Source organism: Rousettus aegyptiacus, unplaced genomic scaffold (genome assembly GCF_014176215.1).
Source record: "Rousettus aegyptiacus isolate mRouAeg1 unplaced genomic scaffold, mRouAeg1.p scaffold_m13_p_4, whole genome shotgun sequence".
Classification (NCBI taxonomy): Eukaryota; Metazoa; Chordata; class Mammalia; order Chiroptera; family Pteropodidae; genus Rousettus; species Rousettus aegyptiacus.
Window position 1 is genome coordinate 42,996,789 of NW_023416307.1, and position 24,427 is coordinate 43,021,215.

The 24,427-nt window shown below is 40.9% G+C and overlaps 1 protein-coding gene and 1 pseudogene across 9 annotated transcripts in view; one reads left to right on the forward strand and one right to left on the reverse strand.

Moving 5' to 3' along the window:
* Positions 1-21,309, forward strand: part of ST6GAL1 (ST6 beta-galactoside alpha-2,6-sialyltransferase 1) — a 109,054-nt gene extending 87,745 nt beyond the window's left edge. For 8 of the 9 annotated variants that reach the window (XM_036218495.1, XM_016136271.2, XM_016136275.2 and 5 more), the window contains one exon: positions 1,696-5,154. In XM_036218495.1, coding sequence (XP_036074388.1) covers positions 1,696-1,937 — 242 coding nt within the window. In that variant the 3' untranslated portion in view covers positions 1,938-5,154. Of the gene's footprint in view, positions 1-1,695; positions 5,155-19,774 lie in introns of those variants that run through there. The other variant, XM_016136280.2, reaches the window with a different exon arrangement.
* On the reverse strand, positions 19,172-19,675 carry LOC107505893 (annotated as a pseudogene).
* Positions 21,310-24,427: the final 3,118 nt, after the last annotated feature.

The following is a 24,427-nucleotide window of genomic DNA, read 5'->3' on the forward strand; positions in this document are numbered from 1 at the left end:
GCTGATGTGGAGTAGGCTACAGTCAGAGTACAAGAGGCCCCTGAATGCTGGCTGCAGACTTTCTTTTTGGACTTTCTTCACCCCCCTCGGCCCTCATGGAACATCTGCTCTCCCTCCCTTTCACTTTGAGTTTGGCCGAACCATGGGCAATGCCCCCGAGGTCCTAGGCACCATATGTGCACCAGGAGGGACACTTCCACCTCTGGCTCCCCTGCAGTGGACCACTTTCCCACGGATGGGCCCGGCCACCCTCCCTACTAGACTGCAAACTCCTTCAGTGTGGGGACTGTGTTTGATTCATTTTTTGTGTCTGGCACAGGATAGCCCGGTGATAAATACTCCCTGGGTAAATGAACAAATAAGTGTTTAATATCAGAGGTACTCCTTATAGCAAGAGATAAGAGCTCTTATAATATCACACTGTTCTACCTCTTTCTTCAACTTTTGGATGGGTGCATTTGAGGGTGCTTCCTTTCAAGCAGGAATAGTGTGGAAGCACCTTGGAGAACACACTTTTCCATCACCCTACTGCCCTGTCTTTACCCATGCCATTCCCTCCACCACCAGTCTTCCTCCCTTGCCCATCCCTCATGGCCATAGCTTCTGCCAGGCCCCACACCAGTGCTCTAGGAGGTTTACTTGAGCCCTCTCTCATAGGAAGTGCTCCCTCCCATAATTTCTAGAAACACTTCTGCTGTGCCTACATCCATTAGTTGCAGAGATATCTTCCCCTCCTGTCCTCATTGGACCAAGGGAAGCCAGAAATGGAGGTAAGGCTGTCTGCATATCTGATTCTTTTGGAACAAAGATACTACTAGCAGTTTATAGTTTTTCTGTTAGTGGGAACTGCTCCCTCATAAAGATTCCCTATATTTATTGTTGTCAAGAGGGGTCTTAATGCCATAACCTTATTTCATTCTAACAATAGCCTGTGTGGTAGGGGGAGTAGGTAGATCACCCTTTTGGGGGAAGTGAAGAACTTGAGACCCAGAGAAGGATGTGTCCTGCGTAAGATGACTGAGCCAGGTGGGGACAAGTGCGGGTGGTAGCAGCAGTCCCTTGCTTCTTGTTGGGTTTTCATCTCAATGTCTGTGCCACCTTTCTAAGAACACTAACCTGGCCGCAGGCCCTCGGCTCCAGTCCCCTGCCTTAGTGAGCAGAGCCCACGGTCAGTGTATACCATGGTGTGCTCATCCAACCAGCCTTCTTCTCAGCTGAAGAACAGTCTCTCTCACCACACTGTTTCCTGCAAGCACCATAATAAACACCTTCTTTCAAATAGCAGCATCTGAGAAGTTCCTCTGAGATATAAAAGTGCTAAAAAGTACTGTGCACATGTGATGGTACTGTCTCCTCAGTCACCTTGTCCTTTCTCTTCATATTGCTTATTCACATTGATAAATTCATCGACTGAAGGATGGGGCCCTTCAGTGCACTCGTGGGTAGGTAGAACCCACCATGCACCAGGTCCTGGCCTACGTGCCGGGGCTGTCACGGTGCATAGAGCTCAGTGGCTCTCATGGCACAGCTTGCTGGATTGGCTTACCAGAAGGATTCAGACTGAGAATCACAGTGATAACTAGAAACCCAGATTATGTCCCCAAATTCGGTCTCATGAGCTGTAGACTCACTGGGCAGAGTTTCAGGGTATGGGGTGGGTTGTCGGGCAGGACTCACCTCTGCTCCCCTCTTCAGGCATCATCATCATGATGACACTGTGTGATCAAGTGGATATTTACGAATTCCTCCCATCCAAGCGCAAGACTGATATGTGCTACTACTACCAGAAATTCTTTGACAGCGCCTGCACGATGGGCGCTTACCACCCGCTCCTCTTTGAGAAGAATCTGGTAAAGCATCTCAACCAGGGCACAGATGAGGACATTTACCTGTTTGGAAAAGCCACACTGCCTGGCTTCCGGAGCATTCGCTGCTGAGTATGGGCTCCCCTCACCCTTCTCCCTCAGGCATTTTACAGCCTGTCTTTTGGCTACCCTGGGCCTGGGATGACCATGTTCCTGAATACTTCTAGCCTGCTAGTATGCTCTAGGCCATCTGTCAGCAAGAACCCTGGAGCTTCAGGAGCCTGAGGCTGAGGAACCAGACCCAGCTTGCCCTTGCCCTGTAGCTGTAGAATTACATGAGCCCAAAGCCTCCTGCCACACTTAGCACCTATGTCTGAAGCAGACAGTCCTCCTCTCCTGCCACGTGGGTAGATACAAGATCCACCTTTCCTACCATGACTGCTAAAGCTGGGCTGTTTTTCTGGCAAACCACTGCTCTTATATTGTTTGAATTCTACACTTTGACGTTGATTTCATGTTTTAAAGAAATTCTCCTAAATTATGATTATGCTTGTTAAAGAGTGGCTCTGGAGGGCAGGTAAGTCATATGGAGTCCAAGAAACAGACTTGATTTCTCCAGAACAAAGTTGCTCCTAAGGTCCTTGCCCCCAGGAGGGGCAGTGTTTCTATCACTGGATGATTTAGCTAGTCCTTAGCATTGTCTGGATGCTTTTTATGCACAAAGAGTCTGATGTACTCACACCCCTCTCTCTCCATATGGAGATGGGAGAGCAGAAATGTGTAGTTTCCATCTTCAAGTTGCTCACAGCTCAGTGGGAGTGACAAACAGGCAGGATTCAGTGAGCTCAGCACACTGAGGGCCTGTGGGGAGGTGAGCTTGCTGTGCGGTCTGTGCACCCTGGCGGGGAGGAACACACACTACCTGTGCCTGTGGGTCATAGAGGACTTCACAGAGTTGGGGCCATAGAATGGATTTTAGAAGAAGAGGAAAAACATGCCAAGCAGATTTTCGGAGTCATTTGAGTTGTATTTTCTTTTCTGCTTTTATTACCCATTTTACTCTCTAGGGTCTGCCTTAACTTACAGGCTTAAATTATTTTTTGAGGAAAACCCCTACCCATGTCTGAGGCAGCAAGTGCAACCTCATGGCAGGTACAATGCCAAAAACCAGGTTTCCTCAGGCTCGGCCTGGCCTGACCCTATCTTACTAGCTGGGTTTGCACACTGTATCCACCTCTTCCTGTTTAATGCCCAACCCCAAACATCCTCCTAACTTCTATCTTGTTTTTTTCCTGTTAAAGTAGTTTTTCCCCTCCCAAATTACTTCTAAGCGTTTTCTCCTTTAAAAGTATCCTAATCTGATTTCTTTGACTTTCATGGGTCTTCTGTGAAAGGTCTCTCAGGGAGGTGGGATGTGGTTCCCTAGAACTTAGTTGCTCTCAGAGGTCAATACCTTAGGGATCATAACAGATTCTCACAAGGTAGAACAGATGGCCCTGACCTGCACCCCTCTAGCAGAGGAGCAAGGGCAGAGTCCCCAGGCAGACACCCTTCCACTGAGGTCTGTAAACATGTTTTCCAGATGATGTGCTCATCCCCTCCCCTGGTAGAGAACCACCTTGGATAGGTCCTGCGTCTGGTGTGGAGAAGGTGAAGGACTTGCTCAAGGTCACAAAGTAGTGCTATAGAGCCAGGACTCCCACACATCTGTGAAATGGGGGTGATGAGCCTTCCTTACAGGGCTGTCGTGAGGGTAACATGACACACCTGCCCTGGCTCCATCCCTGGCACCTGCAGGGCTCAGTATATGGTGGTTTCCTTTTCTCCTTTACTAAGGACCTGCTTTGTACTCACACCTGGGCAATGCCCTGCTTTGAGGGAGGCAAGAAATGAGGCCCCATCTTTAGGGAATCAACTCTCTCTTTGGGAGACAACTACCCTGTTGGGAATACCCAGGGAGCCATCCGAGGCAGCAGAGGATGCAGGACATGCCTTTCTTCCTCCCTGCGGTCCAGGCTTGATTCTGCTTGGGAATGGGCAAAGAAGCACTTGGGCCACTAACTGCTGTGTCTTTTCTGCCTCTCAGGGGCCATGAGTTCTTGGCTTCCTTCTCTTTCTGATTTGACACACTCATTACAATCACTGAATCATGAACTCTGAGTACAGAGGAAGGTGGCATTTCATCAGTCGGAGATAGATGTTGGTCAATACACTGAGAACACACTGGGTAGATTTGAGCATTTAGTACTTATTAATATAAGGAATCAAATTAAGTGTGATTTTGAAGTCTACTGAACTTTTATTTCTGTGATTTATTCTATGTTCTATTTCCTTCAGTAATCATCTCATCCTTTTTTACGAGGTCCTCTGATCCTTTCACCCATTCAATAAGCTATGGCTTGAAGTTGAGACATCAAACTCAGAAACTTTGGAAATATGCCTAAGCTAATTCTGAATTACCCAAAGATTATGTAAAAATTTTAAATAAATGTGTTTTTTTTTATAAAAAAAAACCAAAAAACAAAAAAGTTGTTCTGTCGTTTTACTTGATAAGGGAATGACTGCTGATTGTCAATTCTCATTTCCAGAGAAGATATAACTGGAATCTTGAATCCCTGAATTCTCAACTAGCTCCTCTTCAATACTCCAGGAAAAGGAATGCTCACTTATGTGGCAGAATAGTATCTGTGCAATAGCGACTGACTTATTGATATTTCTTCCTTTTAATTTTTGCTTGGATTCAAATGACTAAGCTGTTGTTCATGCAATACTTTGGGAGAAGGGACAGAAAGCAAAATAAAAGGAAATTACTTACCTTGGTTTCCAAAAGCCTAAGACCCTTAACGGAATAATGTCCTAAGAGAATAGCCAAAGTGTTTGGATAAAAATCCTGAGGAGAATCAGGAATAAAGAGAGAAAGAATAATTCCTTTTCCCCATGAACTGCCCGCCTCCCATTATGGCTCGAATACATCTCCCTAAAATCCATATGTTGAAGTCTCAATTTCCAATACTTCAAAATATGAACTTATTTGAATATAGGTTTATTGCAGAGGTAACTGGCTAAAATGAATTCATATTGGAGTAGGGTGAGCCCCTAATCCGATGTGACAGGTGTCCTTATAGAAACTGGGGGATAGACATACGGGGAGAATGTCAAGTGAAGACAAAGGCCAGGATCAGATCAGAAATGCTTCTAAAAGCCAGAGATTGCCAGCAAGTCACCAGAAGCTAGGAGACAGAGGTACGGAAGATTCTATTCAGTCTTCAGCAGGAACCAGCCTTGCTGACACCTTGATCTCGGATTTCTAGCCTCTAGAACTGTGAGAAAATAAATTTCTGCTGTTGAAGCTATGCTGTTTGTGATACTTTGTTACAGCTGCCCTAGCAAGCAAATATTTCCCCTCTCCTGCTGGTAACTCCCCACCCACAACAGAGTCCTCTGGGGCTAGAAAGAACAATAAAAGGAGTGTGGCTATCTGTGGGCCTGGAGAGAGGGTCCCGTGCCCTGCTACCCAGACGAAGCTCTGGGAAGGACTTATAAATCCTTGGAGGGTGAGGCTTCATGGGGATATAAGTCCTGGCAGATGGGACCTTAAGCAGCCTTGAAGAAATCTCATGCCTGGAAAGGCACAAAAGCAGCTGAGCGAAAGCCCTTTCCTGATGAGATCATGAATGAGTGACACCTGAGTAGTGCTGCTCAGTAGCCGGATAAGAGAAGGCTGGACTCTGGACTCCCGCACCTGATGCCTTAGTGTTGTAAGTTTCCCGGAACTTAGATGTGATGCCAAAATAGGAGCTCAAAATAGAAGTGATAGAAAAATAGATTTCAATTTTTGGAGGAACTGAGATTTGTGCTTGCCGGATTCACAGTGGCTCTAAATCTCTGTGAAGTCCTTTCAGCAGGTGAGCTCAGAGGTTTGGACCCCTCTGTCTGGGTCTGGAGGGGAGTTTCTGCAACCTCCTTGGGCTGCCTTCCCCCTGATCCCTACTCTAGCCTCTGCTGACTTTTTTAAGGTGTATAAGTTGGGGCAAGGGAGGAAAAGTGGGACCCTGGCTCCTCTTTACCTCACCAGGCACTAGGGAGAGGAAAGGCTCACACCTACCTGCACTTCCTTTTGGTTGCCATTTTCTTGAAATACCTTTTTCCATCCCTCTGCTCTCAGTCTGTGTGTGTCCTTAAAGCTAAAATGAGTATGTAATAGGCAGTTTATCATTGGGTCTTGTGTGTGTGTGTTTTTTAATCCATTTATCCATTTTATGTTTTTCAATTGGAAAAGTTAATGTATTTACATTTAAATAACTAATGTTGGTAGGGACTTACTATTGCCATTTTCTTTTCTGACTTTTGCAGATCCTTTGTTTCTTGCCTCTTGCTGTCTTCCTTTGTGGTTTGCTTTTTGTGGTGGTATGCTTTGATTCCTTTATCATAATCTTTAATAGCATATGGAAAATTTATACTTTGACTTATCCCTCCATCATATCTTAGGTTATTGATGTTACAATTTACATCTTTTTATATTATTTATCCAATAAAAAATTATATGGTTATGGTTGATTTTAATACATATATTTAACTTTTAGACTAGAATTGTAAGAGATATACGTACCCCCCTTACAATGTTAAAGAATCTGACCTTGAATATATATCGACATTGCCAGTAACTTTTATACATTCATATGTTTTTTTGAGATGTTAATTAGCCTTTTATTTCAGCTTGAAGAACATCCTTTAGCATTTCTTATAAGGCAGATCTAGTGGTGATGATCTCCCTCAACTTTTCTTTGGGAAAGTCTTTGTCAGACAGTTTACAGATCTCCATTTTTTTTAGGGTCAGTTTTAGAGTTTTATTTCCTTTGTTGGTGTCATGTTCACTTGATTTTTTTTTTTTTATCTTTGGTTCCTTGCATTGGTATTTGCACATTTGAGTAAGTGGTCTCTTATTCCAGATTTTATACATAAACTTCAGCAGGGAGAGACCTACACACGTTAACATAGCTTGGAGATACTGGACAGGTCAGCTGGTAGCATCCATGGATCCATGGGGAGGGAGGACTTGCTCTGAGGGTATCTAACTAGGTGAGGCAATTCCTCTGGTCTGAGGCCAGGTACTGTCCATGCTACTGGCGAGGCCACTGGATAGGATCTCTGATCAGACAGGGCTGCTCTTTGTGCTTGGTGGTCAGATGGAACTACTAGCTGGGCTCTGCAATCGCTTATGGTTGGGCAAAATCTCTGGCTGTGTTTCCTGGTAAGACTGGGTCACTGGTTGGACTCCACAACCGGGCAGGACTGTGAGCTAGACTTCACAATATTTCTCGGTTGTTTGGGGCATCAGGCTGTGCTCCCCAACTGGATGGTTCTGCTGGCTGGAGTCTGTGTTCAGGTTGTGGGCATGGCTTCACTGTTGGGCAGAGCCTCAGGTGCTCTGTAATTAGGTAGGGCCATGGGCTGTGTCCTGAAGTTGGATGTGCGCACAGGCTGGGCTTTGCAATCTGGCAGGCCACTCGCTATGCTCCATGGTTGTGCAAAGCTCGGGTTGGAAAAGACTAAGGGCTGTACTCTGTGGTCAGGCAAAGTTGTTTTCTGAGCTCCTTTGTCAGGCTGAGCTGTAAGCCGTGCTTTTGATTTGGCTGAGTCACTGTCTGGGCACCCTGCCTGGACAGGGCTGCAGGCAAGGAGTAAAATATGTTCAGCAATCAGGCAAGGCTGTAGGCTGGGGTCAGTGGCTTGACAGTACCATAGGCTGGGCTCCAAGGCTTCCCAGGGTCACTGTTCAGGCTCCCTGGTTGTATGGGGCCAGAGGCTACCCTTAACAGTTGGGCAGGATTATAGGATGTGCTCCATGGTTGCCTAGGTTCCTCTAGCAAGGCTTCCTGGATGGGTGGGGCTGGAGGCTGTGCTTAGCAGTTGAATAGGACTGTGAATTTACTTCCCTGTCCTGGCAGGGCAATAGAAAAGACTCCATGGCCAGTATGGTAAATGACATACGTGAGAAGTCTACTTTCATTTTTTTTTGTATATGGAAATTCAGTTGCCCCAGTATCATTTGTTAAAAAGACCTAGTATATTCATGACAATTGTTTTGGTTATAGAGTTTTTTTGGGGGGGGTCTCATTTGGTTTTAAATATGTTTCTTAAAAAACAACATATTAGATTTTGTTTCCTTACTCAGAATATTAGCCTTTTAATAGGTATATTTAACTCATTTAAATATATCATCATGATTAATATGTTTAACTGTTACCTTTCATGCTGTTTTTATATTTCCTTACTATTTCTTTTGTTTTCTCCTTTTATCATCTGGCTATCTTCTTTTATCATTTTCAGAGCTTTGTATTATATAATTCTATATGGTGTAGTATATCTTATATTTCATTCTACCTTAAAGTTTTGTAAAAGCACTTTAATCCATATTTTACTCCTTATCAGAATCAAATGAAATGGTATCTTGTATTTCTATATATAGAAGATAAGAAATGTGACACATTTTTAGTCTTTATTACCTATCCTTAACTTTTATTAATATTAGGATTTTAGATTCACAACGTTGTTGTGGGAGGATAATTTTGATAATATTCAGTTTTATAACCAGGGTTACAATGTATTTTTAGGTACATTTCTATTTCAAATTGATTAATTACTCAGCAACAATACTTTTATATTGTGACAGCCTCATTCTTGATGCTTCTAGTTTGCTCCATTTTTCATTCTGTTGTAGTATATCTTCAAAAAATTGTTTCAAGGACACATGGGTCCCTACATGAGAATGTTTTTATGTTTACACACATGAAAGACAAATTGTTTAGGTGTAAAATTCTAGGAGTAAAAATATTTTTCTTTTGAAATTTACATAGTGGAATCATATTCCTATCTAGTTGTAAGATTCAAAAAGTAGAATGCAAAAAGCACACATAGTTAAAATTTCTCTTGACAAATTTCTTAAAAATGTACATAATCGCAGATCTGGATCCTTGAAAATTCAAAAGCCTAAGATTATCATCTATGTGTGTGGGCATTTTTTATATATATATATATATATATATAGCCTTCTAAAGTCCCCCTTTCCCTAAGGCAGTTAAGGTGTGACATTTGCTGACCAATGTAATTTTGAAAGAGGACTTTCATTAAGCTATTAAGCAAAAAAGTTTATTTTTTGTGGTCATATAGGTTGTTCCTAAAGACCTAGATAAGTCTTTCTAGGTTTGTAATACTCTTCGCAGAGATTGCCAAGCTGAATTAACTCAGGTCCGCACCTTCTCTGGGAGGCCTGTGAGCCCACACCATCCCCTCTGTCAAGGTTCGTATGGGTACCGCTCCTCTGCCCTCTTCATTTCCATTCTATGGCTATCCACACACACACACACACACACACACACACACACACACACACACACACACACACATTGCATTATAGTAAAGTCGTATGTTGTTTCTCTCTCTCTCTCTCTCTCTCTCTCCACACATACACACACACAAACACACACAAATACAAATGGGACAGGGCTTGGGTGTCATTTGACTTTATCCCCAACATCTACTACAGAGTCTGGTTCACAGAAGATGAATAATGAAAATTGTTTAAACTAAACAGGAAGACGCAGTATTCTGGAGATACAATACTCAATGTATGAGGATTGTATAATTATAAGATAAACTTTTTAACTATGTGGAACCTGTGACTGAGAAAACTAAATTTGATAGTAAAAATAAGAAATCAGTAGAACACATTTTCTCCCTGGATGTTTCATTGATGAACACATTTTGTGTCTAAACTAAATGCTCTTGTTTCCTGGGAGAAGTCTCATTACCTTAGCCTTCCAGAAGGATAAAATAATAAAATAATAGAAAGCTTAATAAAATTATTAAATAACTAAATCTTTGATTATGGGCTTTAGTGGTCACAGAGCATCCATTTCATATCTTTGTAGATCCTTTATATTTTCTCATGTCACAGAGAATATTAATTCATGCTATCAATTTTATCCTTTAAAATTCTTTTTTTAAGTACATAAAAAGAACTTTCAGTGAAAAAGAGAAATACATCCAGAAAATGTGCCATATTTTTCTTTTATTTCTGTAATACAATTATATCATGTTTATTATACAAAAATACAGAAGTACAGATAACAAAAAGAAAAACACATTTCATCATATTTCTTCCTAGATTGAAATATGCTATGTCTTTCTTAAGGCTGAATTAAATCAGCTTTCTGTTATTAAATGTTATATTTTCTATTACTTCCTCTACACTGTGAAGGTGGTACAACACAGCCCAAAAGATTCCTAGAATTTTATTTTTAGGCATCTCAAAGTAGGAAATTAGTGCTGGAGTGTGCCAACTCTTGCCTGTATTCAAAAAAATTAACAGCTTTGTTGAGGTAGAATTGACATATGACAAAGTGTACCTATTTAATGTGACAATTTGATAGGTTTGACTCATGTATACATTTAAGACACCACCACCACAGTCAAGATAACAAATATCCATCATCTCCTAAAGTTTTTTCTTCATTTTTCATAATCCCTACCTTCCATCCCTCCCTACTCCTCCCCAACTCCAATTTTTCACACTATAGATTAGTTTGCATCTTCTAGAATTTTATAACATGGAATTATAACTTTGGACCCTGTACCTATATCAGTCAGAGTTCACTAAAAAGCAGAACCAGCGGGGGTGAAGAGGGGTATACACACACACACACACACACACACACACACACACACACACACACACACAATTTTAAAGATTCTTGTTAAAGAAATTGGCATATGCAATTGTGGGGGCTGGTTAAACAGTCTCTTTAAGGCTATGTCTTTATGTCTGATGACAGCATTTGTAGTCCACAGGGCAGGAAATTGGGAAGGAAAGATAACAAGCAGGCTAGAACTGACAAGCGTGAGCTGACACCCACAAGCATAACCTAAAACCCCAGGAGCATGAACCTCATAAGGACAGACTGAAACACCTGTTGATTTTTGTTGCCTCTGACTTTGGTGATGAAGATATCTTGCAGAAGCCAGGGCCCTTTGTCCAAAGGTAAACAAAGTCAGAAAAACTGAAGAGTAAAGAGAAGGTAGAGCAAGTACAGAGCCAGATACTGCTTCATGTCAACACAGGGAATTAGCAGGTCAGCAACAGTGTGTGTCAGCTACAAAGTAGCTTTCCTATAACCCCTTAAAATTTCAAAAAGATCTCCCTGGTGTCCCACCCTAACCAGAAACATACAAGAAAGAAAGATTCTTGGATATATAGTACAGACTAGCCAAGAAAACATAATTGCAAAATCATCTTGCGCTCTTTTTTGGCTGCTTTTACTCAGCACAATTATTCTGAGATTCACCAATGCTGTTGTTTGTATTAATAATGTATTCCTTTTAATTGCATTCCATTTTACATAGTATTCCATTTTACGAATATGCGATCATTTGTTCATTAACGGAGATAATTGTTTGGATTGTTTGGGGCTGTTATAAATAAAGCTGCAATGACTATTTACATACAAACCTTTCATTTCTCTAAGGTAAATACCTAGTAGTCAAGTATGATCTGGGTCATATGATAGATGTATAATTAACTTTTTAAGAGCTGCCATATTATTTCCTAAAGTAGTTGTACTATTTTACATTCTCATCAGCAGTGTTGTGAAAGTTCTATTTCTTCCACATCCTTGCCAACACTTGGTAGAATAAATAATTTTAGAAGTTATAATACGTGTGTAGTGTTATTTTAATTTACAATTCCAAAACAAATAATATTCATAACATTTTCATGTGCTTATTTACCATTTGTTATTCTTTGTGGTGAAGAATATTTTCATATAAATTCACCCTTTTGCACAAATTATCATATAATTGAATTTTAAGAGTTCTTTATATATTCTGGATACCAGTCTTTTATCAGCATTTGTGATCTATAAATATTATGTCCCAGTCCTTTTTTTTTCATTCTCTTAATAATGTTTTATAAAAAGCAAACATTGTAAATTTTGATGAAGTCAAATTTATTAATTTATTCTTTTCTGGATCATGTTTTGGTGTTATAGCCGAGATATTTTTGCATGACCCAAATTTATAAAAAATTTTAGGTTGTCTTCTAAAAGTTTTATAACTTTTTACATTTAGGTTTTTGATCCATTTTGAGTTAATTTTTATATTGGTACAAAGTACAATTCATTTTTTGCATATGGACATCTAGTTTTTCTAGGATGATTTGTTGCAAATAACATATTTTTACCACTAAATAATCTTTTCACCTTTACCAAAAAATCAATTTACCATATGTGTGTGGATCTATTTCAGGACTACTCTGTTCCATTGATCTATTTGTTTACCTGGATACTTATTCCACACTGTTATGATTACTGTAGCTTTAAATTTGCATTTTTTCCAAAATTATTTTAGGTATCTTAAGTCCTTTGCCTTTCCATATAAATTATAAAATTAATGCTATATACTGAAAAGTGTTATGTACTTTTTCATAGTATTCTTATATGATACTTTGTAATTCTGCAGTGTCTGTCATAATTTCCCCTCTTTCATCCCTGATTTTGTTTGTGTCTTTTTTCTCTTTAGTGAGTCTAGCCAGGAGTTTGTCAATTTTATTAACCTTCTCAAAGATCCAGCTCTTTGCTGTATTTATTTTTTCTATTGTTTTGCTTTGTTTTCAATTTTATTGATTTTGCTCTAATTTTGATTATTATCTTTCCTTCTGCTGACTTTAGGCTTCATTTGTTCTTCCTTTTCTAGTTTTTTAAATGAAGTGTTAGATTGTGTATTTGGAATCATTTTTGTTTTTGGAGATAGGCCTGTAATGACATGAACCTTCTGCTTATGGCTGCTTTTGCCGAGTCCCAAAAGTTCTGATATGCACTATTATTATCATTCATTTCTGTCTATCTATTGATCTCTCTTTTTATTTCTTCTCTGGCCCAGTTATTCCTCAGTAGCATGTTGTTTAATCTCTATGTATTCATGGTTCTTCCTACTTTCTTTTTGCAGTTGATCTCTAGTTTCAAAGCATCATGACTAGAGAATATGGTTGGTATGATTTCAACTCTCTTATATTTGTTGAGGCTATCTCTGTATCCTAGTATGCGGTCAATCCTTGAAAATGTTCCATGTGCACTAGAGAAGAATGTATAAGCAGCTATTTTGGGATGAAAGGCTCTGTAAATGTCAATTATGTCCAATTGGTCTAAGGTGTCGTTTAAGGATGTTATTTCCTTATTGATTTTCTGTTGAGATGATCTGTCCATATCTGACAGTGGGGTGTTTAGGTCCCCTACTATGACAGTGTTTGGGTCTGTTTCTCCCCTTAGTTCTGATGGTAGTCGCTTTACATATTTCAGAGCTCCTTGATTGGGAGCACAAATATTAATAAGAGTTATGTCTTCTTGGTGCATGATTCCCTTTATCATCATGAAGTATCCCTCAGTATCTTTCTTCACCTTTTTGATTCTGAAGACTATTTTGTCTGGTATTAGTACCACTAACCCACTTTTCTCTGAATGCCATATGCTTGAAATATCAATTTCGACCCTTTCGCTTTGAGTCTGTATTTGTGTTTGGAACAGAGATGTGTCTCCTGGAGGCAGCATCTAGTTGAGTTTTGTTTATTGCCTCATTCTGCAACTCTGTGCCTTTTCGTTGGTGAGTTCAGTCCGTGTACAATTTGGGTGATTATTGAAATACGAGGTCTTCTTATAGCCATTTTATCTTTTGCTTTCTGGTGGCTCGGTGTTTCCATTGCGTCCTTGTCCTTGTGTTTCTCTTTTTATTGTGGTCAGTTCTTGTGGATTTTCCTTATGGTCCTTCTTGTTTTCTGTTATATACTTCAGTTCTGAATCTTTGGCATGTGGTTACCACTACCAGTACGTAAAGGATACAGTCGTCCTTTTTCTTCTGCACTTGCCTCATCTCCATTCCCCTTTGCGAATTGGGATCTTTGAATCCTCCCCTTTTCAGTCATTGCTGTCTCAGTTTTTCTGCATGTACCCTGAACATTCATTACTATCTTGCTATAGCAATTCTCTCCTTATCGTTTAAGCTTATAATGCCCTGTTCTTATTCAGGGATGGACTCCTCTGCTTCTATTTGCCTGCTCGTCACCTTACTCCTAATTATGGAATATATTTTTATTTTGTCATTTTTGTTTTAGGTGAGCTGACCCCTTTCAGGATTTCCTGTAACGCAGGCTTTGTAGTGTAGAATTCCCTCAATTTTGTATGTCTGGAAAGGTGTTTATTTCTCCTTCATATCCAGAGGAGAGCTTAGCTGGATACATTATTCTAGGCTGGTAGTTCCTTTCACTTAATAGTTTGAATATTTAATTCCACTCCTTTCTGTCTTGTAAGGTTTGTGCTGAGAAGCCTGACGATAATCTAATGGTTTTTCCTTGATAGGTTACCTGGCTGCCCTGAGAGTTTTGTCTTTGTCGTTGATTTTTGATAATTTTAATACGCTGTGTCTTGGTGAAGGCCTCTTTGGGTTGAGCTAATTGGGCGTTCTGTTGACTTCCTGAATTTCAAGCTCCAGCTCATTCCTTTGACTTGGGAAATTCTCGTCAACTATTTGTCTGAAGATGCTTTCTAGTCCTTGCTCCTCCTCCTCGCCTTCAAGAATGCCCATTCTTCTCATGTTTCCTCTCTCGATCGTGTCAGCTAGTTCTCGTGTTTCTCTTTCATTCTTTTTCATTCTTCAGTTTCTTTCTTCCTCCTTCTGATTTATTTCTAGATTTCTGTCTTCGCTATCACTGATCTGTTCCTCCATTTGGTCAACTTTATTTCCCAAGCTTGCTCTTTCATTTTTAACTTTTTTTTTTCCTCCAGAAGATCTATTCTATTTTTTTTGAGGGTTTCGGTCCCCTAGCTAAGGAACTCCTTCTGCTCATCTAGTTGCTTTTTCAGTTCCTGAAATTCTTGATATGACTTGTTTCAGATCTCAGTGAGTTTTTTCAGAAGTACCATCCTGAATTCTCTGTCATTAAAGTTGTGTTTTTCTATGTCTGTAAGCTTATTTTCTGGAGATTTTTCTCCTTCTGAGATGCCTGGTCACCTTGGTCGTTCATGGTGTTTAATGGACCAGTTCTCCACCTGAACATTAATGGCAGTATATTCTGCTCGCCCCCTCACCCCAGAAAGAAGATTTATTATATAAAGGTCTCTCTTCAGCCTGTTGCAAAAAAAGGCGCTTTTCTTTTGGATTAATGGCAGTGTATTCTGCTTTTTTTTTTTTTTTCCTTCCCCAGAAAGAAGATTTACTATATTTAGGTCTCTCTTTAGCCTGTTGCAAGAAAGGCGCTTTTATTTTGGTTTCCAGTAGGTGGCAGCTAAGCTTCTTGGATCCCTGCTTTATATAAAGCCTTAATGATGCCTCTTTTTTTTTCTTTCCTTATAGATGTTTAATCATGCTCGCTACCCTCAGTCTCAGTCCCTGTCTCTGACAGTATTAGTGATAGTTTTGGTAGCGTTTGCTCAGATTCCCCTGGGGCTCTACAGTGTTTTGTCTCAGAGGATGTGGGGGCTGTGGCTCAGCCTCAGTTTTGCAGCCGCAGCTGGTAAAAATCAACTGTTGTTTCTCTGCTGTCCCTGCTTCTCTGCCATCTCCACTTCTCTGCTTTCTGCCCTGATGACTGTGTCCTGCTGCTGGCTGCATGGTGCTCACAGCTCTCTCAGGCAGGGTTGTTCAGGGAATTTACTGTACCTTCTCCCTCCCTCCTCCTTCGGGGAGCTCCTACTGTGAGAGGCAGCTTCTTTGTTTCTCCCAGTCCACGCTCAACATCTGGGGTTCTGACCTGTGGTAGCCGTTATGCGCAGATCCCACTCAGACATGGTGGTGTGCAGTTGGGAGTTTTTTTGTTGTTGTTGAGTTTTAGATGCTCAGCTTATTGTTGTTTCAAGGGGAGAGACCTGGGCACATCTCTCACTCTGCCATGTTTCTCCAAACTCTCCTATTATGATTTTTATGCTTACGGTTATTTGAGCTTCTTGGATATATGTATTTAGAGTTTTAATCAAATTTGGAAAATTTGGGGGCATTATTTTCTCAAAGATTTTTTTATACTCTTTGCTTTATTGACGCTAATAACATGAATTGTAGGTTGCCTAATACTATCCCATAGCTCAATGATACTCTTTCCATTTTTTAAATTGTTTTTTTTTTTTCCCCCCTGTTTTGGATAGTTTCCAGTGTTACATCTTTAAGTCCACTAATCTTTTCTTCTGCAATGTCAAATCTGCCATTAATTCTATTCAGAGTATTTTTCACTTGAGAAACTGGCAAAGGGACCCAATGGGTCCCTATTTTCTCGATAAAGAACCTCCTGAAAAAGGCCTTATCTGAAGGGAAAGGTACAGAACTGAGGCGAACCTGCCTGGCTCAAGTTAAAGGTGCCACAATGGGAGGGGAAAGGATAGCGATTATTTTATAGCTCTGTTATGGAATAGGATGAAAAGACTATAATGAAACTATAAGAACACCCTATAAGTTCAGATTCCCTGAAATATCTATGGGATGTTGAAAACTCAGTATGCAATGAGCAGTCTGAGCTCTGACAGCAATGAATATGATGGTAAGAAAAGGCAGCAAAAATGGCTGGTACTTGGCATTGGTGCTCAGAGAAGGAAAAAAGAAGAAAAGGAAAGTGATGGCTGTCATAAAGACAGGTCCACTTCAGATCAATGCCTCTTCGTCCTGTTTGGGTCGAGATTTGATTGGGCTGGAGTTTCAATTAAAGGGATAAGGTCAAAGCATGCAGCAAGACTTTGGGAAGCAAAAATGGCCTCTACAGAGAAGTCCCATATGGAGTATGTGTGCACGTACATACACAGGCTAACCAGAGCGGGAATAGGAGGCAACATGATAGTGGGAGCTACAAAGTAGTGTGGTTGCTTTGAGCGATTGAGTTTTTAAAGTCTTTAGCTACAAAAAGGACCCACTCTTTTCAGACATGAGGCCTGGTCTGTCTGTGGTGATGAGGTTTGTGTTTGTCTCTAAAGGCAACCCCTCTTCTCTGAAGCAGCCTACAGGTGGGTCGATACTAAATAGGGCCAGCACTGAAGGCCCAGGTCCTGGCATCATTCGAAGCTCTCGCTGTGCTTGTTCAGATGTTTGTTTTTACCTCTTGCCAAAGAAATGTTGAAGGAGCCTTAAAGTAGGTGGGAGAAAGTTACATAGAGTTTTTTTATCAGGACACTCTGAAACCCACTTGCCAAAGGCTATCTGGAGGCATGATTAGATGAATGGAAAAGGAACAGTAATAGGCACAGACATGAAAACGGCTGAAAATCTGTTAAACACTGCAGTGCAGGTTGAGACAAAAGCCAGGAGCCTCCACAAATCTCTACGGAAGGAGATAAAAAGGGAAATATCTTCTTTGTCCTTACATGAATACTTTTTCCCAAGTGGGAAATAACCCATTTCTGGAACATATTACACAGGGAAAGGGTGTGGCCCTGGGCAGCACTGTACTGGGTAATAAAGTAGTATTCATCTAAGAGTTCTACATAAAAATGAAAACAGAGAGAAATCCTGAGCAGCCACTTTTATAATAAAATAATCCAACCATAGGTTATAATGCTCCAGGCAATGCTTACCAATAGAAGGGAGTTAGTAGTTTGGCCTGCAGTGACCATGGTGATCTCACTGTCTGCTGTACTTGGCCAGCATTTAGTAATCTCAGCTTTTTCCCCTTCAGTTTCACTCATGTGAATTATTTCTCATCAGGCCATGGTAGTTTTCATTAGAAGCCACATAACAGTATTTCGTGTTTACCAGCCGGAAAGATACCAACACTGCTGCACTATTCAAGACTTGTAACACTTTTTAAATTTATCCTTACATTGAAGTTTCTACTAATGCCTAACTCAGCAGCCTTTACTTAGGACAGACTCCTTAGTCCAGATCTAAAGCTCATTTTATACTCTTTGAATCTAGTGCCCACTAATCCTGCCAGCTATCTCTTTGAACCCTCTTCTTTTTAGAACTTAAAAAAAATATTAAATTTATTCCTTTATCCATGTATCCATTCACTCCACTACTTGTCCATCCAACAGATAAATATTTCTGTATGTATACTGTGCCAGTCCTGGTGCCATGTGATGGAATTACAAAGATAATAACGACAACAACAATGACAGGGAGAGTGATGTCACCAAACTGGCAACATAGAAGACCCCAGCCTCTGTCCCCACACAAAGATCAATAGCTAAACAGTTATCCATGAATAAAAACAGCTCCAAGTAAGCTCTGGAGACCACAAAAAAATTTAGAAACAGAGTGATACAAAAAACCTGAGAATAACTATACAAGTTATTTTGCCTGCATCATTCCATCCTGCAAGCTGACATTGTTTAGTGTCAAGAGGGAACTTCCTAGCTAGGAAGAACTACGGGTCACTAGGAAAAGAGAAACAGGGTAAGTGAACAGCTTATTCAGCCTTTCAGGGCACCACATGAAGGACCAGCTTCCGTTTCACTCCACCCAGACAGGCAAAGCCGAAAAATATAGAGATGGCTAAGAATACAGAAAACAAAAACAAAAACAAAAACAAAAAAATCCCAGCAGCTACCAATAGCAGCCATGCAGCAGAAGCGGTTGTGGTTCACAGCTACTTGTTCTACAGACAAACATAGCTTTTGCCACTGAAGAAGGAATCAGTGGCTGGTACAGCTGCCATATACCCCCCACAGATTTCACCAGTTTTCACTCTATAGGTATTTGTGTTTACTGATGCCAGCTACCTGAGTTTCTCCCACTCCTTCACCCCCTGTACCCGGATCAGAGCAAAGGGTCCCAGCCACACACTGGGAGGAGGAGGAGGAGAAAGAATTTTAAAGAAGCAGGAGAAAAAAAAATCATTCTCTCAACAAGGGAACTCCCATATTCGTTGATAGATTTCTCAGGAGAGATCTTGTAGGTCAGGAGAGAATGGGATGATATATTCAAAGTGATGAGAGAAAGAAATTTCCGACTAAGAATATTCTACCCAGAAAAACTTTCACAGAAGAAAGTGAGCTAAATAATTTTCCTAATAAACAAAAGCTGAAGGATTTCATCACCACTTAATCTAGTTTATAAGAAGAGCTGAAAGAAGTTCTTCAAGCTGAAATGGAAGGATTCAAACTAGTAAGATGAAAACACATGAAAATATACAACACATTGTTAAAAATATAATCAGGTTCAGAATACACTAACACTGTATATAGTGGTGTGTTAATTCTAGCATAAGGGTTAAAGGATAAAAGTATTAAAAATAGCTATAGCTAAAACAATTCGCTAATGGATACACGATATACAATATATAAATTGTGACATCAAAAACAAAAGCAGGCCGTATGAATGAATATATATCCATTTATATTAAATATTCATATATACGTATGTTCATACTTACTCATTTTAGCATTTCTTTAATAAAAGTTGTAGATGAGATTATTTTATTTTTGCATCATCTCAGTTGTTTTGTCCTTATAGTTGCCCTTTTCTTTCCCTATTGGGTGAGATTTGGCTTTACATTCAAGGACCTTTTTGTACTTTTGGTCCAGTTTGGCCTAGTGATAACCACCTTACTGGGTGAATGCCCACATGAACAGTAGTGTCATTAGCTTTCTCCTGCTGCACTTGTTCGGTGTATGTGACACATGTCTTCCTGTCACCTGGACAACCTTGCCAATTTGCTGACCTCTATAGTGCCCTCATGAAAACTGAACTTCAACATCCTTTTGGATGGGCATGGACGAACATTGTATTTCTGCTTCAGCAACTTCAAAAGAGGGAATGTAAATCTTCCTATGAATGAGGGAAGGTGCATTGAAATGCTTTTTAGGGTTCTTGCTCTAGTCAGAAGTTACAGATGAACCAAACTTCATTGTGATTGCCATTGCTTTAATAATGACCATAAGAGGAAGTAAAAGCTGGCATACATACTTTTACTTACCTTTGTCACTGATTTCTATGATCCTTACTAGCTCAAATTATCTGTCAGAGAAAGAGGGCAAGCGTGGACCTGAACCTGAGAAGCAGCCCAGGCCAGTGGACCAATTCTGTGTGGACTGTAATGGCCAACAAACCAACAGTGAAGGAGGAGGGAATTCTATAGTGCATCTGTTAAGGCTGGTGCTGATGCCTGAGAGTTACCTTGATTTTATGGGCCCCATCAAAAGGAGAGAAGATCCGAAGTTGTTATTGAAGGTAAAGACTGCACACCTCCTCTAGCAACCACACAAAAATTATAAAAAAAACTGCAGAGCAACCAGTACATGGAGTTGCCAGGTTGAACAGAAGCCCTATAACTAGGTCACCTCAAATCAAAGGTTACCTCAAAATAGTAGGCAGGATGGAGACGCAAAATGGCACAGTCCCACAACCGCAAGTGGCAATGGAGAATCGGGAGAGCTATCTTGGAAGCACAGCCTACTCCCCCTCCTGAGGAGCAAAGGGTCCCAGCCACACACGGGGATCCCCAGCTCAGGGTTCCAGTGCCAAGAAGAGAAATTCCCACAACCACTGGCTGTGACAACCAGCAGAGGTAGCGGTTTGAGTGAGACAGAGGGCTGTGGGAAGTGGAGACTTTCCTTTTAAAGGGCCCACACCCAGACTTACTTGCTGATGGACTCACCCGCTCTGAGCTCCAACGCTGGAGCAGCTGCTTGAGGTGAGCCAGGGATGTGTGGGGAGGCGCTGAGCTGTCAGGCTTCAGGGCGAGGGCTAGAGGGATGGTTTGCTCCCAGACAGAGGTACAGGCAGAAGCCATTGTTCCTTTGCTGAGCCCTCCCCTTTCCCAGCCTGCAGATGCAGGTGCCATCAACCTGGATAACACATGTGGCTCCGCCCAGGGGATTCCCTGAGCCTCTGCCTCTTCTAACTTGTGGGCCCACCCAGGCTGCTTCCAGTGGTTTATTCCATACAAATGGACTGTCTTGGCTCCTTCTGCAAACTCATAAAATCTCTCAAAGGCTCACAAAACCCAAAGCAGCAGCATCTGGCCTCGGCATGCCTTATACCTCTTGATAAGCACCTGCAAAATCTGTACTCGTGGCAGCCTGCCTCAGTTTTGGACTTGACTCCTCAAGGCACCTATAAGCCAAGAATAGGTGGCAGCCATATGTGGATTGCTTGGTGACTATTACCAGGTGGCCCCAGAGGTATACAGGCTACAACTAAAGTTGGCCTGCATCTGGACCCCTCTCAGGTCTGTGCCAAGGGACCCCGTAGCATGCCTACTGCATAAAGTCCCTCTAATGAGACTGGGGTACTTAGGAGCCCTACCTAATACATTGAAACTGACACAGGGAGGCAGCCAAAACGGGGAGACAAAGAAATATGTCCCACTTGGAAGAACAGAACAAAGCTTTAGAAAAAGAATTCACCAAAACAGAGATAAGCAATGTACCAGATGGAGAGTTTAAAACATTGATTATAAGGATGCTCAAGGTGCTTAGGAGACAAGTAGATGAACTCAGTGAGAACTTTAACAAAGATAAAAAAAAAAACAACATAAAAACAGAGGTGGAAATTATTAAAGGGAATCAGTAGGAAATGAAGAATATAATATCTTACATGAAGAGTATATTAGAGGGAATCAACAGAGTGGAGGAAGCTGAGGATCGAATCACTAGTATAGAGGATGGGGTAGCAGAGGACAGCCAATCAGAATGGTAACAAGAAAAAGAATCCAAAATAATGAAGACAATGTAAGGAGCCTGTGGGATGACATCAAACATAACCACATTTGCCTCATAGGGGCACCAGACGGAGAAGAAGAGCAAAATTAAAAATGGATTTGAAGAAATAATACTGGAAAACATCCCTAACTTGGTGAAGGAAATAGACATACAACCCCAGGAAGTGCTAACAGTCCTAAAAAAGATGAACTCAAATAAGCCCATACCAAGACACATCATAATTAATATACCAAAGGTTAAAACAAAAAGCAGCAAGAGAAAAGTAGTTAGTACCTACAAGGGAGTTTCCATAGACTGGCAGCTGATTTCTCAAAAGAAACTGCAGAACAGAAGGGCTTGGCACAAAATATTAAAAATGATGAAAAGCCATGACCTACAACCGAGATTACTCTACCTAGCAAACCCTATCATTCAGAGTTGAAGGACAGATAGAGAGCTTCCCAGATAAAAAAAAAAAAAAAAAAGCCAAAACTGTTCATCGTCACCAAGCCAGCATTATAAAAATGTTGGAGGAACTTCTTTAGAAAGTAGAGATAATTTGGAGAAACATGGTGGGGTGAGAGATATTCTCAGATCTCTCCCCTTGAAACAACGATAAGCTGAATATCTAAAACTTAACAAAAAACATCCAAACTACACACCAGCACGTCTGAGCGTGGGACCTGTGCATAAGACCCACAGGTCAGAACCCAGATGTTGGGCAATGAACTGGGAAAAACAAAGAAGCTGCCTTTCACATTTGGAGTGCCCTGTCGGAGGAGGGGGATGGGAACAACTCTGCATGGGAGAGCTGTGATCTCTAGGCAACTGGAGGCAGGACCCAGTCATCAGGAAAGAAAGCAGAGAAGCAGGACAGCAGAGAAACAACAGTTGATCTTTACCAGCCACAGTCACAAAACTGAGACTGAGCTGTAGCCCCAGGCCCCAACTCAGAGGGCCCCTCACCCCATATCCTCTGATACCGAACACTGCAGAGCCCCAGGGGAATCTGACCAAATGCTACCAAAACTGTCGCTAACATTGTCAGGGATAGGGACTGAGACTGAGGGTAGCGAGCGTGATCAAACATCTATAAAGGAAAAAAAAAGAGGCACCATTAAGGCTTTATATAAAGCAGGGATCCAAGAAGCTTAGCTGCCACCTACTGGAAACCAAAATAAAAGCGCCTTTTTTGCAACAGGCTGAAGAGAGACCTTTATATAATAAATCTTCTATCTGGGGAAGGAAAAAAAAAAAAGCAGAATACACTGCCATTAATCCAAAAGAAAAGCACCTTTTTTGCAACAGGCTGAAGAGAGACCTTAATATAATAAATGTTCTTTCTGGGGGGGGTGGCGAGCAGAATACACTGCCATTAATGTCCAGGTGGAGAACTGGTCCATTAAACACCATGAACGACCAAGGTGACGAGGCATCTCAGAAGGAGAAAAATCTCCAGAAAATAAGCTTACAGACATAGAAAAACACAACTTTAATGACAGAGAATTCAGGACGGTACTTCTGAAAAAACTCACTGAGATCTGAAACAAGTCATATCAAGAATTTCAGGAACTGAAAAAGCAACTAGATGAGCAGAAGGAGTTCCTTAGCAAGGGGACCGAAACCCTCAAAAAAAAAATAGAATAGATCTTCTGGAGGAAAAAAAAAAAAGTTAAAAATGAAAGAGCAAGCTTGGGAAATAAAGTTGACCAAATGGAGGAACAGATCAGTGATAGCGAAGACAGAAATCTAAAAATAAATCAGAAGGAGGAAGAAAGAAACTGAAGAATGAAAAAGAATGAAAGAGAAACACGAGAACTAGCTGACACGATCGAGAGAGGAAACATGAGAAGAATGGGCATTCTTGAAGGCGAGGAGGAGGAGCAAGGACTAGAAAGCATCTTCAGACAAATAGTTGACGAGAATTTCCCAAGTCAAAGGAATGAGCTGGAGCTTGAAATTCAGGAAGTCAACAGAACGCCCAATTAGCTCAACCCAAAGAGGCCTTCACCAAGACACAACGTATTAAAATTATCAAAAATCAACGACAAAGACAAAACTCTCAGGGCAGCCAGGTAACCTATCAAGGAAAAACCATTAGATTATCGTCAGGCTTCTCAGCACAAACCTTACAAGACAGAAAGGAGTGGAATTAAATATTCAAACTATTAAGTGAAAGGAACTACCAGCCTAGAATAATGTGTCCAGCTAAGCTCTCCTCTGGATATGAAGGAGAAATAAACACCTTTCCAGACATACAAAATTGAGGGAATTCTCCACTACAAAGCCTGCGTTACAGGAAATCCTGAAAGGGGTCAGCTCACCTAAAACAAAAATGACAAAATAAAAAAAAATTCCATAATTAGGAGTAAGGTGACGAGCAGGCAAATAGAAGCAGAGGAGTCCATCCCTGAATAAGAACAGGGCATTATAAGCTTAAACGATAAGGAGAGAATTGCTATAGCAAGATAGTAATGAATGTTCAGGGTACATGCAGAAAAACTGAGACAGCAATGACTGAAAAGGGGAGGATTCAAAGATCCCAATTCGCAAAGGGGAATGGAGATGAGGCAAGTGCAGAAGAAAAAGGACGACTGTATCCTTTACGTACTGGTAGTGGTAACCACATGCCAAAGATTCAGAACTGAAGTATATAACAGAAAACAAGAAGGACCATAAGGAAAATCCACAAGAACTGACCACAATAAAAAGAGAAACACAAGGACAAGGACGCAATGGAAAAACCGAGCTACCAGAAAGCAAAAGATAAAATGGCTATAAGAAGACCTCGTATTTCAATAATCACCCAAATTGTACACGGACTGAACTCACCAACGAAAAGGCACAGAGTTGCAGAATGAGGCAATAAACAAAACTCAACTAGATGCTGCCTCCAGGAGACACATCTCTGTTCCAAACACAAATACAGACTCAAAGCGAAAGGGTTGAAATTGATAT